This window comes from Symphodus melops (genome assembly GCF_947650265.1).
Source record: "Symphodus melops genome assembly, chromosome: 15".
Lineage (NCBI taxonomy): Eukaryota > Metazoa > Chordata > Actinopteri > Labriformes > Labridae > Symphodus > Symphodus melops.
The window spans coordinates 10,499,284-10,517,048 of NC_136705.1; the positions used below are offsets into that span (position 1 = coordinate 10,499,284).

Consider the following 17,765-nt stretch of genomic DNA (forward strand, 5'->3'; position numbering starts at 1 on the left):
CTCACCTTTAAAATAGCCCCATAATGTGCACGTAAATAATAATTGAATTACTGACCCAATATAGAGTCTGATTTAAATGCAGATTTAGGGATTTCCCAAGGTTGAATGCTCCTGCGGCCACCTTCTGATTGGTTAATCTTTCTGAACATCTGTCTTACCACAAGTCCATTGAAATTGTACTAAATTTACACCAGAATTAGATATATCTGTGAACACCAGAACCAAAGACTGCAGGGTAAACGTGCTGTTGCTCTAGGCTCAAAGGGACCTTACCTCACTGATATAACTGATGCTTGTTGACCTGATGACCTTTTTGAGTTTTAATCTCCAGCATATTCCATGCAAATGTTTAAATTGTGTTCCTGTCAAACTGCGTCTCCTCTGTAATAGTTAAATTGCCTTGATATTGTCTTTAATGTATATTCATTTGATTGTAATATTGTGATGTCAATGTCTGTGATGCTGATTTGTAGAACTTAAAGTGCTGAAGTGTTGTTAGAATTAATGTGTTTTTTTATGTGTTTTTTGTTTACTGTGAAATATGTTTTGGATTTATCACTTTCACGTCAAACATGACATCCTTTGTTTCTTCACATTATCACACTGTTACACAATGAAACAAATAGAAAAGGGCAGTTTTATGTAAAGTCAAAAAGCCTTTTTAATACAAAATAACAAAACAATCTAACTTTTATCAAAGCATGACGTTATTTAACTCACACGGTTAAAGATGAAACAAAATGCCGTTATTTAAGCTACAAACAAAACCGATACATCCAAGTTTTGTCTCAATGTTATGCAACGCTGTCTCAACATAACTGACATTAAAATTGCGTATGAAATGCCTAAAGTGTTCGAATAAATGTAACTTGTTTGGCCCCTTGACGTACTGTAAATGAACACATTTTATCTTAGCATACCACTTATTCATTTTGTACGTCACAAGTGAGTTGTTGCCTTTATGTAATAACACTGATATCAAGTCTTTTTGACTCTCTAGTGGGAGAGTGATAATCTTTCAGTGGGTTTCTTGGTTCAATGTGTGCTTTTCTAGAGACAGAAACCAGTAGCTGTAAAGACCCTAAATATGTCCACGAGACATTTCTTTGTTTATACTTCACATATTCGTCACTTCATTGTTAGTGCTATAAACTATAGGCAAGAATGTGTCTGACAGCTGCTGACTCTGCTGTCGTTTTTTGAATTTGTAAACACAAAATACACATATACTACTAAACAAATGCCATGGGATAACACTGTCAGGAAAATGTTATTGTGTGGGAGTAACATTACTTCTGCTCTATGTTCCAGCCAGGGTTCAAACTAGGCACCTCAATACTGTGTGACAGCTACACTAATCACTGCACTACCGCTACACCCAGAATTGTATGTACAAAAGATTTTGATGAATGCGTGACAGAAGGGCACCACTAAAAGTTCACATTTTTCTACACTGTCTTAGACAGAGTTCAAGGCAACATGACCAAATATTTTGTTCTGTTAGCTGTCCAAAGCTTTCATAGATCCCTAGTGAACAGTTATGTAAACATCACTGCTGTACTTGTACCATCATTTTGTTGGCATTTCTGCTTAACAGTTAATGAAACTAATTAAACATTTCCAAAAAAAAAGCCTGCCTTTCCGTTGTTTACTGGTTAGAAGTCTAATGTAGTTTTAGCTCTGTAGGAATGTATTTTGAATGGTATGAATGTTGTGTTTTAACAGTCTTCTTATGATTCTATGGGAATTTGTGTTCAAATAAAAACTTAACATTTGGTTTCTGATAGAAAGTTACAGACTTTACAAGAGCCTTTGTTAATTTGCTTTTATGTCATTTTATGAACTACTTGTTCCATTGCTCAGGCATGGGGATAAGTGATCCACATACCAAGTTATGCAAGCATCTTTTGAGACTGTTCCAAAATACGCTGTTGTTGAGCCAAAAAAGAGACCAATCAGAAGAATTTTTTGGGCCAGGCTGAAGTTCACATGATGTCAGGATAGTGGGCAGCCTGCCTCTTTGTGCTTGGCCAACAGTGAGATCCTGGAGAAGGACTTGAAGCAGCTCGTACACTGGTACTTTTTTACTTCAGAGTGTGTTTGGAGATGAGCTCGCAGGTTGGATCGGTCAGCAAAAGCTCGGCTGCAGTGGAAGCATGAGAATGGTTTCTCTCCTGCAGAAAGAACACACAGATATTTGTCAGTTTAGGTGTCATAAAGGCGTCATAAGTTCCTGTTTACCTTTTTCATACTCAACATGAATATAAACATGCACATTATAAATACGTGTTTAAACCTGCATTTCTTCTAAGGGTCAGGTGTTTATAAAGGAAGTCTGAATGTATAAAACCAGATTTTACCTCCCTGTTAACTTATCATCTTAGTAAACCTTCTTGTTGGTGACTTTATGGTGTCATGAGGATCGACATACATTTTCTTCTAACTCTGAGCCTTTGATCTAAGGGTACATTTTAATATTAGGTTTGTATTTATATCAAATGGACATGAGCTGGGGATCAAAACTCCAACCTTTTGAGAGACAAATAACTCTACATCTGAGCCACAGCCGCTCCACAAAGAATAGTATTCTTAAGGGCAAGTGCCTGTCACTTGACTCCCTGTTAACCAAGATGGAAATGTAATAATGCCTATCCACATCCACATATGGGACTTATATTTCCCAAATCAACATGAAGATGGCCAAAATGCCAAACAAGAGAATTCAAAATGGGACTTGTAAATGAGTTGGTGTTGTCAAGGCGGTTAGGCTCGTTACTTTTATACAGTCTGAGATTGATCCCTACATTGGAGTGTTGCATGAGCCCAAGTAAAGAAATAAGAACAGATAAAAAGGGAAAGTAATTCATTACTAGAGGTGTGAACAATGTCTGGGAGCTAATTCACTACAATTTATGGAAAAAATATGCAAACTTAAAAAAGACCTGTTGCCAACTTGACAACACGTCAGGAATTGAGAAAACCTGCTGCTATAGTCTACATTTTTACCAAGTACCATGACATAACCAAAAAAAGACAATGCAACAACTCAAATAAGATAAATAAATAAAAAATAACAAAACCAACTTTTTTTGTATGAGATGAGCGTGTGCTTTACTTGCCTGTGTGTGTTCTTATGTGTCCCTGAAGCAGCCAGGGTCTGGAGAATGCTTTGCCACAGAGTTTACACACACAGGGTAGTGTGTGTGTCCTGATGTGCATTTTGAGTGCTCCGAGGCTGACGTACTCCTTCTCACAATATTTACAGCTGAAGGACTTCTTACTGCTCCAATCACACTGAAGCGGCTTGTGTTTGGCCAGGCCCGAATAGCTCAAGTGCCCTTCATGACAGTCCAAACACTCAAAGTTCTTCTGGCTGCTGCTGCCGGGAAGGACAACTGGAAATAGGGCCAAAAGAGGGTGGGACGAAGGGAGGATGCTCTCTCTCTTCCTGTAGTCTCCTGTGACATGCCTGATTTGCAGGTTCATTTTAGTACAGCGTTCAACTGATTCACAGGCTTCAGTAGGACTTCTCCTGTGAGCCTCTGAAGAGTATCCTAAAAGTGAGAGGGGTGAAGTGTTTGGCGATGACAGAAGATGCAATCGTTCTTCTCTTGGAGGAAGAGGATAGGAGGAGAGAGACTGGGATATCTGCTGTGGGCGAGGGTTCATGGCTGGATAGTAATGCTGGGCAGTGATGTAATTGTGCTGTTGGGGATCTTTGTGTGTGTCCCAGGTGGCCCCTAGGATAACAAAAAACACATATGGTATATATTTTTTTCATGAACACATAAACTGGAATTGATCTTCGGTCACTTGTTTTCATCAGAACAGTTCCTTCTTTATAAATCTCAAATCATCATGTGTCGTATTGAGTTGACCATTTGGAAACCTCAAGAAGGCTGGTCCAATCGTCTCTACCCTTTTGGCTGTTTTTGGTCTCTACAAACTAGTGAGGAATAATCTCTCTCCTGAACGACCTCATGAGCCTATGATCACTAACTTTGTATTTTTGCTGTTTGTAGTGCTCATTGTTTTATACAGTTTTTATTGTGTGAACAACAAACTTTTGCAGTAGTAGAGGGATGGTATTTGAGGACTGGAAGTGAACCAACGCATTAACATTGTGGACCAGACACAACAAGCTGTAATGCAGAGGGGAGGGTTTATGTTCATCTGATTATTCACCGGTGGGTCTTCATCATGAGCCTGCATGGTTGAGACTTTATATTTTAAATCAATATATTCGTTTTAAAGACAAATACACACCAGAGGTATAGTTTGTCAACACATCAGAAGAACACTTTCCTTTGTCAAGGCATCTACACATATCAATTCTTAAAAAAAGCAGCAACAATTTAATTTCTTCTCACATTGTTAATGTGAGTGATGTCCATGATTTTTTGAAAAAAGTAAAAAGTTATTTTATTCAAGAAATTTCTTTATTTGCTTTTACTGTGATTCTCAGTCAGATCTAAGACACCCTGAAGTGAAAAAAATCAGATCTAAAGATTTAAGTTCACACAATCAATCATTTCTAACAATATCCTCAGTTTTTAAATGTAAATAGGAGGTTTGAGAACAACACATACAAAAAACACTAAAATGAATTAACTCAATGTGACACAATGTGTTTTTTTTCTCCCAACAAAATAAATAAATCCATTCATCCACGTTTTTAAACATTACATCACTGTATATCTTTCTCAAACTTGAATGTAACTCAGTCTTATTTCCATCTCTCCTTTCATGGTGCCATTCTGATGGTAATGGAAGTTCATCAATATAGTGGGATGGGGAGGCTGGAAGGCTCAAGCTCGCTTTAAGGGCTGTATTGGAACAAATACAAAGGTCGAAGGAGGGATTTGTCAGGAGGAGCCTGGAAGGCCGCTACATAGCCTCTTAAGGCTGTTTAATGGGGCCCTTCTGGTCTCTCAAGGACCTTGGGACAATGCTGTAACTCTTTGGGGACGGATTTTGCACCTGCTAAACACAAAACCACATTTTTGTTTATGGTCAGACTAAACTCCTTTTGCTTTATAATGCTATTTTCCTTAAATCAGTTGGGGGAAGGAGACAAATACAGATGTATAAGCTCTCAAAGTTAGTTCTAGTTTAAAAATATATACAAGCATAATTTTAGGAATACTTCAAAAATAAAATCAGGGCTAAAAAATGAAACTACCCAGGCACACCAATATATAAATCTAACAGCAATGTAGGAATTGATATTACATCATTATAGTGACTCAATCATATTTCTAGATATACTGCAGGGCAATAACATAGACACCTGGGGCTCTGGCATTTAAAGTCAAACCAATAAACATGTGAAACTCAATAAAAAAAAAGTGTAGTCTTATTATTTAATGTTATTAATGATAAGTGGACTTATACAAATATAGCTTTTGGAAGTGAAAAAACCCCAAAGTATCTTCTCAATTGAAACATGATACATCTGGTTGTAGTATTGACACATTTTTTATTTTATCTACATTTGGTTCTGTAAATGAGACACTTTTTCCCATTGTCTTTAATACAAACCCAAACGTCTCACCTCAAACAATGATATAGGCCTATTTGTTGTACATTTCTTTGAAAGATAGATTCAAGTTATTGAAGTTAAGTTAAGCTACAAGAATGTACCTTAAGGAAAGTCCTGCATTCCCCTTATAATGCCATATCAAAACTAAATGGCTAATTCTGAAACTTTAATTGTTTTTAATAATGTATACATTTGTCAAATAAGACAGAAAACTGAGAAATAGTACTTGTATTTTAAAAAAGCAATGTATCGTAGTAATTAAGGAAAAATAAGATGTAGGCTGCAGTGATTTCCCTCTCATAAGTGAAGTAGCCGAACTTATTAGTCCTGAGGACACCTGCACATTACTATTTTGTTAAACTAATTACAAGCTCAATGAGTTGCAAAGGATCACGTTTCTTTACTTTACTCCTCTGAAAAATTGAACAGTAAATGTCTTTTTTTTCTCCTTTTTTTTTCTTCAAATAGCTACATTTCTCTATGTTATGATTTGGCCAATGGAGAGTCTTACCCTTATCCTTTGAGTTCAGTCTTCCATAGATCGGTTTCTTACTGCTCTGATGTTTCTTCACCAGGAAAGACCGCGGCATGTTGTCGCCTCTTCTAAGGACTTAGTTTAGAGTGACAGTGAACTGCAGCCACCGTTAACGGAAGCAGCTGCCGCTGAGGGACCGTGCTGGGTTCACGGTGGCGGGCGGCTGAGCGTCTTTCCGTATTCAGCCTCTCGTGTTTTACCGCTGGCCAGCGACGGTCAGGTGTGAGCCAAGGGTCGCGCAGGGGAATTTCCATAGACATCAGTGTTGAACCAATTACAATAATAGGACAAGTGCAGGGGGCGGACTCTGTGTGTCAATCAGCATGCCCCAACAAAACAGGTGTATGAATGGTGATAGGCATTTACTGAAGGCGCAGAAACACTTGAAACTGTGTGTCAGTGCTGGATTGTTCAAGCACACACTTAAAGTGGGTGGCTTCATCCCCCCTCTTCAATAAAATAAAACAGCAGAAAGGCTTCCTTCTTGCTAGTTGACAACATGGAAAAACTATTTCACTGAGTGGGTAACTAGTTTTCTTTCTTCATTTTCTGATTCATCTAATACCTTATGACCTATGAGTGTGAGTTTTTGAAGCCTTTTTTGTGTATTTGTTGTTTAATGTTGGGTCTGTTGTTTTTGTTCTAGAGCTGCTCTTCATGAAAAATGAAAAACCTTCAGTATGATTTAACATAAAAAAAAGACTAAAAGATTAGATTACAAAAACCATTGTCTGGTTATGGCCTTTTGTCATGATTAAGAAGTTGAGGAAGTCGCAGTCATGCTGACCAGTTTCACACACAAAAAAAGTATTATGCAGCAGAACTGTTTTTTCCAGTAACAATCTCTGTATTAATCCAGTTTATGTGCCTTTAAGTGTCAAAACCCTGGGTTAGTTAAATGTAAAGTCGTTCAGACAAAGCAAGATTCTGCTAACACAAAGAAGGAATAGTTTTTCATGTAGACATGTAGAATGATGTATCAGTCACAAAGAACCTTTTTTCATGGAATAAGTGGTAAACTGTAGTACAATTTGCTAGTTGTATTTCCTTTGATTTTGTGACTTGGGACCTGTCGCAGAGAGGATTTTGACAGTAATGTGCCATGTTATAGTTCTGTATTTCTTTGGTATATTGTTTTAGCAAAATTGTCATGAACAAAATCTCTATTGATTATAATTTATATAATTGTCACTGAAATAAGATTTATGTTTACGAAAGGCTTATCATGATCTAACATTGTTAAGATTTAAATCATTAACAGAAGGCTACAAATTTAAGTATACGAATTTAAGAATAAAAACGCTGTTGGAAACTTTATAAGTGAATAAAGACATTTATACACATTTGCGCACAGAGTTACATTTACACCCCCTTGATTTATTTTGTAGTGTCGGTAGAATGACATGGAATACCAGACTTTTAGATTCTGCAAAACTCTCAATATGCACTCCAAATGCTCTGATCCAAAAAAATGCTCTGACCACAAGACAATGGTAATAAATACAATTCATATTATTCAGTTTTCCTGTTGTAAACATAGTGATGTTTAGAAATATCTGTTTCTCACTGTTGCTCTTTAAATACTTGTTTTTTTGTTGTTGTTTTTTTGGTCTATGTTATTGCCATGTGAGCTCTGGGTGAGACTTCAATACAATATCAAGTAATAATGTCCTGTGTAGAAAAAGATGCTATATTCCTGGTCCAGTGTTCCATGCTCAATCATAGGCCTGCATGATGTGAGTTTGGCTACCGAAAAAAAAAAGCCCAGTAGACTCTTCAGTCAAACCTCAGCTGCAGTGCTGTTAGGAACATGGGGCCATTTCAACATGGCTGGCACTTGATTCTCTCCCAGCCTGGTCTGGGTGTGGCGTTCACATTGTACTTAGCAGGCTGGAGGACCACACCAAACTTGCCCTCTAAACTGGGCAGGGGTTGGCCCAATGGGACAGAGAGGGTGAAGCGTTGTAAGATGCAGGACAGAAAGAGAAAGAGCTCCATCTTAGCCAAAGCCTCTCCCAGACACACCCTAACTCCAGCACCGAATGGCAGGTAGCTGGCTGATGGGATGATCAGGCCTGTACCATCACTGTTCAAGAACCGACCTGTGGAGGATAAAATGGAGAATCAGAATTGAAACACACAAGAAGAAGTGCATAAGGTTTTCTCTCGATAAGGTACAGATATAGGACCTGCTCTTTTTAATACATTTTTGCAACCTTGCACAATGAAATATCTACCATCAGTGTGTGAATTGGTGTAAATGAGGAGATGGGACCTGTGGTGTAAAAAGCGAGTTGAGTAGTCAGAAACTTTAAAAAGTGCTATACAAGCTCAAGTCCATTTTTTTATACTTTGTTAAGCCCCAGGGGGTAATTCTGCTTTGCACTCTGTTATCTTAGAGACATGCTTCTCACACAAACAGACCTGAATCACACACATGCACAAGCAGGACCTGGGGACATGCATTAATGGAGATGTGTCAGAGTGCAGCGGCTGCCTCCACTGGAAGCGCCCCCTGAGTTAGTGAGGGTTTGGTGCCTTGCTCAATGACACCTCGGCAGTGCTCTTGAAGTGGTCTGGCACCTCTCCAGCTACCATACCGCATGAAGACTTGAACCGGCAACCCTCCGGTTCCCAACCCAAGTCCCTACGGACTTATGTGTCCCCCCCCATAACTACAACGCTCAATGATGCAACATTTTCAGTATAAAATATTGCAGTATAGACATTCGTTTCCCCTCACCAGGGTCGAAGAGCTCAGGGTTTTTCCATTCCTTCTCATCATGATGCAAAGACCACAGGTTGATGATGACTCGAGTTCCCTTCCTCACTGTGAAATCCCCAATACTACACAGAAGACAAGGGAAAGCAAGAGGAAAATTATCGGACAGTTTTCCTTCAGATTTAATGTCTGCTGGTTAAATGTCTGTTTCTGTGCAGGAAACAAATATATGTGCATGACATAATCATCAGCAATTTTTTTTAGATCAATCCAATTTGTCTAATATTGTGTTGATTGTATTTTTCTGTTATTGAAGCTGCATGGTTTTCTTTTCATCATGAGAGACATGAGAATGCCAGTGAATGGCCTATGTAGTGTTGAGTGTACCTGCTGTCACTGAGGGCCACGTGGGGGATGAGCAGAGGTGCCACAGGTCGGATCCTTAACACCTCTCTGATGGTAGCCTCCAGGTAAGGCAGACTGCCTCTGTCACTGAGCTGAGGGGACCTGTTTCCCCCCACTTTACTGTCCAGCTCCTCCTGGATATGTGTTTGCACCTAAACACAAACACACAACCAAAAATATCCATAATCTGCACAAAGAGAAATGGGTGTACATGTTCTTTTTTCCTTCAGCTGGTAATCTGTAGTAGTAGTGACATATTATCCCAATGTACTTGAAACCATATCCTTTGGGGGCGCCAAAGAGGTTAGTGTGCGCCCAATGTGTGAAGACTATAGTCCTCCAAGAAAGCAGCCTGGGTTCGGATCTGACCTGGGGCTCCTTTCTCACCAGTCATTCCCCGCTTTCTTTCTCTCACTGATTTCTGACTCTATGCACTTCCACTGTCATATCTCTCTAAATAAAGACATTAAAAGCCCCCTGCCCCAAACAAAACCAAAACATATCCTCTGGAACCCGCTGGTGATGATGTACATGTAAAATCCTAAACAGGTTTCAGTTATTAACTTCATGTATCTTTTTTTCCATCTATTGAAAAAACAAATAATGTGGCAATAATCGAAGGCAACCAAAACTTATGAGATAACTGCCAATCAAGCTGACTTGAATAAACCTGAATTAAACCTATAACTTGAAACTGAATTTAGAAAATAATTTTCCCCTTTTAATGCTGTTTTAAATAAATCTAAATGGAGTCAGAGTAGCCTCTAGTGGTCATTTAAAGAAACTGTAGCTAAATGTTAAATAGGCTTCCCTCCAGTAAATGTTTGAAATGACAAAAATGGGGGAAAATCTAGACTCTATGGTTGAACATAACCAAAACCAAACTTGAGCTTCAAACAGACAGCAAAGTCAATCTGAAAACTGTCACAGCTGTGAAAGTTTTGTAATGATGCGACTGACGGTGGCTGTGGCTCAGTTGGTAGAGTTGTTGTCTCTCAATCGGAGAGTTGAGGGTTTGATCCCCAGCTCCTGCTTGTAACATCTCTGATGTGTCCTTAACCCCTGAAGGCCCCCCTGTGCGTCAGGGGTGTGTGAATTAGTTACCTCTTTATGGTCAACATACATACCAACCAATGCCATGTGTGAATGGTGTCAGAAGACTAAGATAAAAGCTTAAGTCTATTTACAAATACTGTAAACACAGCCTATCCTCCATACAGACTTTTGAATTGCCACTTTAGAATAAATGTTTTAAAACAAAGGCAGCTCCTCCAGCTCCAGCTTTACCTGTGGGTGATGGATGAGGTAAATGATGGCCCATTTGAGCACGGTGCTGGTGGTTTCCACGCCGGCTCCGAAGATGTCTCCCACAGTCATGAGGAGGTGATCGTCACTGAGACCCACAGAGTCTGCACTGATCTCGACTGTGTTGTTGTTCTGAGCGCTGCGCTTGGCTCTCAGCAGAGCATCCATCAGATCTCTCTGCACATGGTCACTGTAGTCCATCTGAGAGGGGGTCACATTCAACACATTTAACCATCTAGAGCAACTTTAAATTACTTCAACAATTATTTATTGTGCTATTTATATAGCATATTTTATATCTTCCATTATTGCATGTCCATACATGCAAAAACCTTAATATTTTGAGAAATGTCATCATCACGATAACCAATATTTTCCATATATGTAATATCATATGTTACGTATTTAGTTGTAAATTAAAATAATGGATATACTGCCATTTGATTTTTGAATGAGGCAACATAGAGGTCCAAGATTGGAATTTGATTGATATTCCCCCAGTTCTCGCTTCTGTCCTTCTTTTTCCCTGTAAGCATGGGTGTAGTGTGGGCTATACACAGGTTAACGAAGTTCAACAACTTATTTTTTCATCCACTTCCAAATACCCTCTGATTCACACCAATGATTGATCTGTGGTATGCTGCATTTTCTTTCCTCAGATGGTGAAGGGATGACTCTCCATACTCTGTGGCTAGTTGGCTCTTATGCAATAGCTATATATTCAAAAGAAGTCTGAAATGTTACTGTTTATAACAGAGGCAGATTATCCTCTGCTGGAGGGGCCACATAAAAAAGACTTTACCCACTTCTTCATAGGCACCACTGCACCACTACACCACTGCCTGTAAGCACATAAGCTTGGAAGGTTTTTGGATGTGTGTGCATGTTTTTGTTTTAAAAAACCCTGCATATCAACAAAGGACCCATAGAAATTCAGGTAAAAAACATTGCAGACATCTCCCAAAGGTTCTTTAAAAGCTTTGGTCTAACTTAGGTGATAGAAAAACAGCACATGTGCGTATCAATTAACCATCTTTTCAAATGTAAATGCTGTCTATATTTTTCCATAATTTGGTTAAAAAATGTCTTTCTTTTGTAGGCACACTATATGCCCCCTCCAATACATTTGTATCTCAAAGATACCTATTAGGAATATTCATAGAAATAGGTAGGCTACCTTGTGTTTATCATATTGATTTTGTAGAAGTTGGTCTCTGACAGCAACACATTGTTTAAGAAGACGCAGATCAGCATTGGGAAAAATCTGTAAAAACAGACAGATGTCATGATATGATGTTTGTGAAAACAGTGTTATACATATTTTTCATCTGGCCTACCTGTAACCAGGGGAAGATGTCCACCAGGCTGTCTTTTGCCACTGTATCCACAATGCCCTGGCTGTAGGTCAGCATAGCCTCAAATTCTGGGTCTCCTCGGCGGTAGGATGAGTTAAAGCAGAGTGCACAGATGACATTGGTGACGACCCTTGTCAGCTCAGGAGAAAGATCCAAAGCCAGTCCAGCTGCTGCTGCATCAGACAGGATGCCACACAGAGACTGAGCCTCTGCAGAAACTGAACAGAACAAGGGAGACAGACAATCTTAAATTAAAGACATACTTTCAAAACAAAAACCTCTGACAATCTTGCTAAAATAATAACTTATTTAAACAATATATTGTGTCTGTATTAAAGTCTGACACATTTTCAACTCCCTTCAATCTTTGTAGTTAAAGCTACCTTGTAAACTTCAACACACTGTATGTGTTTCTGTAGTAAACCAACAAGAAAGCATCTGAAGAGCAACCTAAACTTCATTAACGTGGCAGAGAGTATGACAACACTTCTGTCTCTAAACACAACTCACGATTGTTCACTTCTATTTTTTTTTTTTTTAATCTTCTGGTAAAGAGTTTTTTTTAGGTATTTCTCCTCCCTTCTTAAAGCAAGGTCAGTCAAAAGATAGAAAAAAGAGTTTTGAGGTTTAACAACTATATGTGCACATTATCTCAGACTAGCTGCTGTAGACTTGAGCACATCTCCCTTCTTTTTGCACTGGTTGAAGTATTAGCCATTTTAGTTCAAACTGGTCATAAATGAAATAAATAATGAACATGATTCTGCCCGATGCAGCAGCGTTTAGCTTTTTTTTTAAAAATTGCTCATTATGTCTAATGCCGCTCTGTGATGTTTGGATGTACTTATTGTAATTTGAATCAGTGATTTTGATCTGCCATACTTCTTCAGTGTTGTAAAAATACATGTATGACTTGCTCCTTGTTATCATGAAATCACAAACTGTTGTTTATTTTGACACCAAAATCATCCTACATAATAGACCATCAGGAAGTTGACCCATGTTACACTGGAGGCAAAAGAAGCGATTTTAATATCTCATGTTAATGTGCAGTGAAGGGCCGTTTCTTTTTTACTGAAATCTTATGAATCAAGTATCAAGAAGGATTTATTGAGAAACTAATGAGAACAAACAGTACAATCACTCATTTGTTGAAACCCCAAAGTCAATTTTGGTTGATTCTATTTTATAGACGCAGATGCTTCTGTTGCACACAAAATCAATTGGACCTTTCTGAAGGAATGCACTCAGTTGTGAAATAACTTTAAGGTCTATCTATATAAAAAAAAAAAAAAAAGCAAATACTGCCAAATGTTAAAGGCTTTGTAATCAAACGTTAACAGTTTACACCTTTTTAAGCTTTAAAGGAAAATCCTTTGTAGGAACTGTGTGGGTTATTATTTTTGTATTCTTTGACAAAACATATTTGCTCTTTTGTGTGTTGAATTAAGAATTCCAGGGACACAAAAAAGCACAAATAATTTGCATCGTGGATGTATCTGAGACGTAACATAGAGATGGGTTGTTTTTGTTGTTATGTCAGCTCTTTCAGAACCAGAACAGAAATTTCAATTCAAAATGTATACTGTGTGTGTTTGCCAAAGGAGTCTCTATTAAGTGCAGTAAAAATAAAAAGCATACCATTACCATATTATGATGTAAGAGGAAACATGTTAGAGATACTCACTTATTTTTTCGATGGCGGCAGAGCCCTCTCCAAACATGCACAAAGCTCTGTGTACTATTTTCCTGTGGAATCTCCATGTAGTACTGTAATCTCCAAATGCAATGTCCTTGCCATCTCTGGTCAGAACATCTGTGGTTACCTTCACCACACATACAATGATGGAGAGGGAAAACATTTCAAAGACTAGTGATGTACATAAAAAAATAAAATGAATAAGAAGTATACCCACAGTTCTGGGTCTTCCTGCAAATATCTTTCCTTTCTTCATCAACACTTCTTTGGCGTGTGTGTGCTGGTTGACGATGATGACGCAATGGGAGCCCATCATTAGAGAGTAGGTCTGTCCATATTTCCGTTGTAGTTCTTTGAAAAGCACATGAGGAGGATATGGGCTCTGCAAACTCAGAAGACTACCGATCAGTGGTAGTGATGGAAGGCGAGGGGGCTCCTGAGGGCCTTGCACAGACTTCCTAAGCTTTAACTGTAGTGCCAACAACGCCAGGCACACAGCAAAAAACACACACAGTAACAAAAGCACAGCCATATCTGCAGCTGAGGGCCCTGTCTAAGGGGTCTTGCTCAGTTGACGCGGAGCATTACAAAGGGAGTGCAGCAGGTCCCTGAGCGGCAGCAGGGCCATGCTTTTATGTAGCTCCTTCAATGCCAAATCCTTGACTTCTGACTGTGTAAGGCTGAGCCAAATTAAACAAGATAAGAAAACACTTGAGTTATTGAATCCTAGCAAAAGCCACGATGAAACATATTCATACATGACCACAGTCAAAATGTACCCAGTGCAGAAAAGTAATTATGTGTTGTACTGTATTAAAGTCTTGTGTGGGGTGTTTGGTGGTCATAAAACAGAAATTAAAACGGGTCTCTCATTAACCTAGTAGTGAATACAGTAAGACCATCAGAGACTACATGGATAATTCAATTGGTTATTATTACCTCCTGAAACTTCTACCACAGGATAGATAAAAACACAGCCATATCTGCCAGAAGTGATTAACAGCACCTTGCCGAAACAGCTTTTCATTTAATATTTTCACCAGACCAAGTTTTTGACAAGTTAATTAATAAGTTAATTTGACTTAAAAAGATCTGAATGAGGTTTTTATCAGCAGAAAAAAACCCTTCTTACACACGTAAAGAACAAACCGTGTGTCACTTTGTTCAGGGGTTGTCAATATATTTGTATACTGTTCTTGAGAGTTAATGTTTCTGTTGATAACATTTTCAGCTTAGCTACATTTCTATCATATTGTATAGCTGCAGCAAAAACTTTGCAGATGAACATTTTCTAAACAAATCACAAACAATATGATATGCTTTCATTATCCACACCTAACTAACAGAATATAACTTAATTCAGCTTATATCCATGCAGAATAGCAATTAAAATACAAAGATACAACATGATTAAAGAACGAGTGTTGAATGAGTTTTGAAAGCCAATTAGATTTCCCTTTTTTAACTTTATTTAGTTAAATTGAATTTGTGACAAAATTCTGTGACATATTTAAAATGATGTGATCATACAAGTCGAGTGCCAACTTCAGTATTAAGTACACTAAAGGTAAACGAAGTGTCGCTTCAATGTATTAAACGCGTTTTTTGCGAATTTTGGTCCTTCACGGGAACCGTAGCCAGCCAAAACAGAAAATGGCATCAACTGAGACCCAGCCACGGTTCGGACAGTCTGTCAAAGGTTTATTATCCGACAAGGTGGGCTCCTGTAGCGGGGATGTGATCGCAATGACACGCCAAGTGTTGAAAGGATCTCGTAGTCAGGAGGTAAAACAATCTGAGTGTTTCAATAACAAAATAATAGCTGCCGCTATCAGCTGCTAGCTAGCTCTGTGACAGACGACACCTGAACAGTTGTACGGTATCAAATATAATGTACAACCAGCAGGACATTACATTTATCAACATCATTTTGGGACTCAAATCGACACGTTCAGCAGGGCTATCATTCAGTTATGCAATTGAATTTTTAATGCAGCCAAAAATCCTGAATGAAGGCGTTTTTCACACTTGAAATTTGAGATGTAGAAAGCAATTAACTTAAATGTTGGCTGATTATTTATTTACAGTCAAGATGAATCACATTTAGCCTTGTTAGTCAGTTATAACCATCTTTAAATATACTAGACGTTTTTCTTCAAAACATGGAAGTAGCTGCTTGAGAAATCTGGACTTTGTTGATTTATCTGACCACGTCATGAAATAAACACGTTTTAATCGTTCAGGTTTTGTTAATATCTCCCCCAGCTTCTTGGTCAAGCTGCAAGGAACATGGTGATTCAGGAAGATGCCATTCTGCACTCTGAAGATGTAAGAATACTTACACGACCTCAGAAAACAAGACGTGAAATAAATAACTTCTGCTGTTGTGACAACGAGTCAAAGTGGTCTGCTCTTGATTTAATGGGTTTATTGTCATTTTTTTCTTCCAGAGCCTGAGGAAAATGTCTATAATCACCACACATTTGCAATACCAGTGAGTATCAACCAGCTGTTTACAAATATCTGAGAACTTATTAAAACTGGAAGAGAACATTAAAAGATTATCTCTCTGTGTCTGTCTGTCAGGCAGGAGGCCATCCAGAAGAAGTAAGTCTCAACATACACACCATGTTTAACATTTTACAGAAACAGTTGACATCATTGCCTGAGCAGAAAGCCATAACACAAACTCATGATGTTCTCTCTTCCACGTTGGCTTCTTTCTATCCTGCAGTGTGGAGCACTCTAAAAACCTGCAAGACCAGCTGAGACACTTGTTGAAGTGACAGAGCAACACAGAGTTCAAACCCTCACCACAGAAGGGTCAACTGTTTACAAATGCTCTCTTAGCTTGACTTTGAGCATCTTTAGGGTTTAAAGTCGGATCACAAGGAAAAGCTGCCATGTTCATGCTTTACAACACTCTGCTGTCTGGCACAGTGTGACGCTGAGCAATCTCTATATTTGCTCTGCAACGGAAGGACAATTGAAACTTTGTCCTGGAGTTTATTAAAATAATGTTGACATTGTTTTCCAATTATTTAAAAAAAAAAAAAAAAGGTCATTTTTGCTACTCATCGTGCTACCCTAATACAAAGTAATAGTACATAACTGTGTGAAAAGTAAGCTTTCATTTGTGTTCTTTTGTGTCCTCATGTTTTTATATAATTTGTATGGGAGTAGATTATATATGTTGTCTGACACAGAACCCTTGACGGTAACGATGCAAATATTTGTTAATAAAACAGTCCTGAAAGTACATACTTAGATATACGCATCCAAACGTTTGTTTCCGGTTTCCATTGTTTGCATTTTAATTTTGAGTCTACAGTAAATTAGGGAGATATGTCATCCCTCTCTAATCTTTGGAAGATGATGAGAAAAGTTCTTGCAGGCACACAGAGTCTACAACCTTTGTGGTTCAAGGATGGAGCAGATCTTGGCAGTACAACATGTAAACCCCTTGGTGCATGTGTTAAACCACCTCATTTGATGATTTCAGCCTTGTGTGTGACATTTGGCAAGATCCAATCCAACAAGTTGTGGAAATAATTGCTTTTCCTCTATAAAGTTGAGAAACTGTAACAGTGAGCCTGTCATTGGCTACATCATCAGCTCAGGCACATGATAAGGTGAAATAGGACAAACTTATCAGCAGCCAGAAGGCCAAACAGCTGCTTGACCTTGACAGCGTCCCTGAGGCTACGCTGCTGAGTCTTGTCAGCTCACGCTGCATGTGTTTCATACCACTATGTTGAGCATTTGCTGCTGTTGAGCTGACTCAGGGTGTGTCATAGGGCTGGATACATGAAAAGGACATAGTGGCCTTCAATACAACTCGTTGACAGATTGTACAGTATGCCTGTAAAAACAGAACGGTTAGAATTAAGATCAAACACTTTATTTTTAGGGGTGAAAAAAAACTCAGGAGAGGGTTAAATTAAATTTAAATTTGGTCTGTTTAAAATATTTTCTGTGTCAATTTCATTTTATTTACCGCCAATAATTAAATCACAGAGGGTTTTCAACTTTATTCTTGAGTACTACCACATTTATATTTGACAATATAAAATCTTAATTTTGGAGACATCCGTTGAGAAAACATATTTTTGGATTGGCTTAAATAAGGATTCTGGTTTGACAACAGACTCTTTGGAATGTGCACTCAAAGGTACTTGAACAAATCAGAGAACCACTTGCAG

At 38.4% G+C, this 17,765-nt stretch overlaps 3 protein-coding genes across 3 annotated transcripts; 1 reads left to right on the top strand and 2 right to left on the bottom strand.

The window, feature by feature from the left end:
* Window positions 1-619: 619 nt before the first annotated feature.
* Window positions 620-6,339, bottom strand: LOC306836448 (zinc finger protein SNAI3-like). Its single transcript, XM_079363522.1, has 3 exons — window positions 6,054-6,339; window positions 3,120-3,740; window positions 620-2,174 (listed from the first exon to the last, which is right to left on the bottom strand). The coding sequence occupies exons 1-3, from the start codon at window positions 6,130-6,132 to the stop codon at window positions 1,996-1,998; spliced, it is 879 nt and encodes a 292-aa protein (XP_079219648.1). The 5' UTR covers window positions 6,133-6,339; the 3' UTR covers window positions 620-1,995.
* A 1,024-nt stretch (window positions 6,340-7,363) lies between these two features.
* Window positions 7,364-14,344, bottom strand: cyp17a1 (cytochrome P450, family 17, subfamily A, polypeptide 1). Its single transcript, XM_079363509.1, has 8 exons — window positions 13,781-14,344; window positions 13,552-13,690; window positions 11,847-12,082; window positions 11,687-11,773; window positions 10,492-10,710; window positions 9,187-9,356; window positions 8,821-8,924; window positions 7,364-8,179 (listed from the first exon to the last, which is right to left on the bottom strand). The coding sequence occupies exons 1-8, from the start codon at window positions 14,093-14,095 to the stop codon at window positions 7,899-7,901; spliced, it is 1,551 nt and encodes a 516-aa protein (XP_079219635.1). The 5' UTR covers window positions 14,096-14,344; the 3' UTR covers window positions 7,364-7,898.
* An 827-nt stretch (window positions 14,345-15,171) lies between these two features.
* borcs7 (BLOC-1 related complex subunit 7) lies at window positions 15,172-16,822 on the top strand. Its single transcript, XM_079363528.1, has 5 exons — window positions 15,172-15,348; window positions 15,829-15,891; window positions 16,014-16,057; window positions 16,150-16,170; window positions 16,298-16,822. The coding sequence occupies exons 1-5, from the start codon at window positions 15,217-15,219 to the stop codon at window positions 16,347-16,349; spliced, it is 312 nt and encodes a 103-aa protein (XP_079219654.1). The 5' UTR covers window positions 15,172-15,216; the 3' UTR covers window positions 16,350-16,822.
* Window positions 16,823-17,765: the final 943 nt, after the last annotated feature.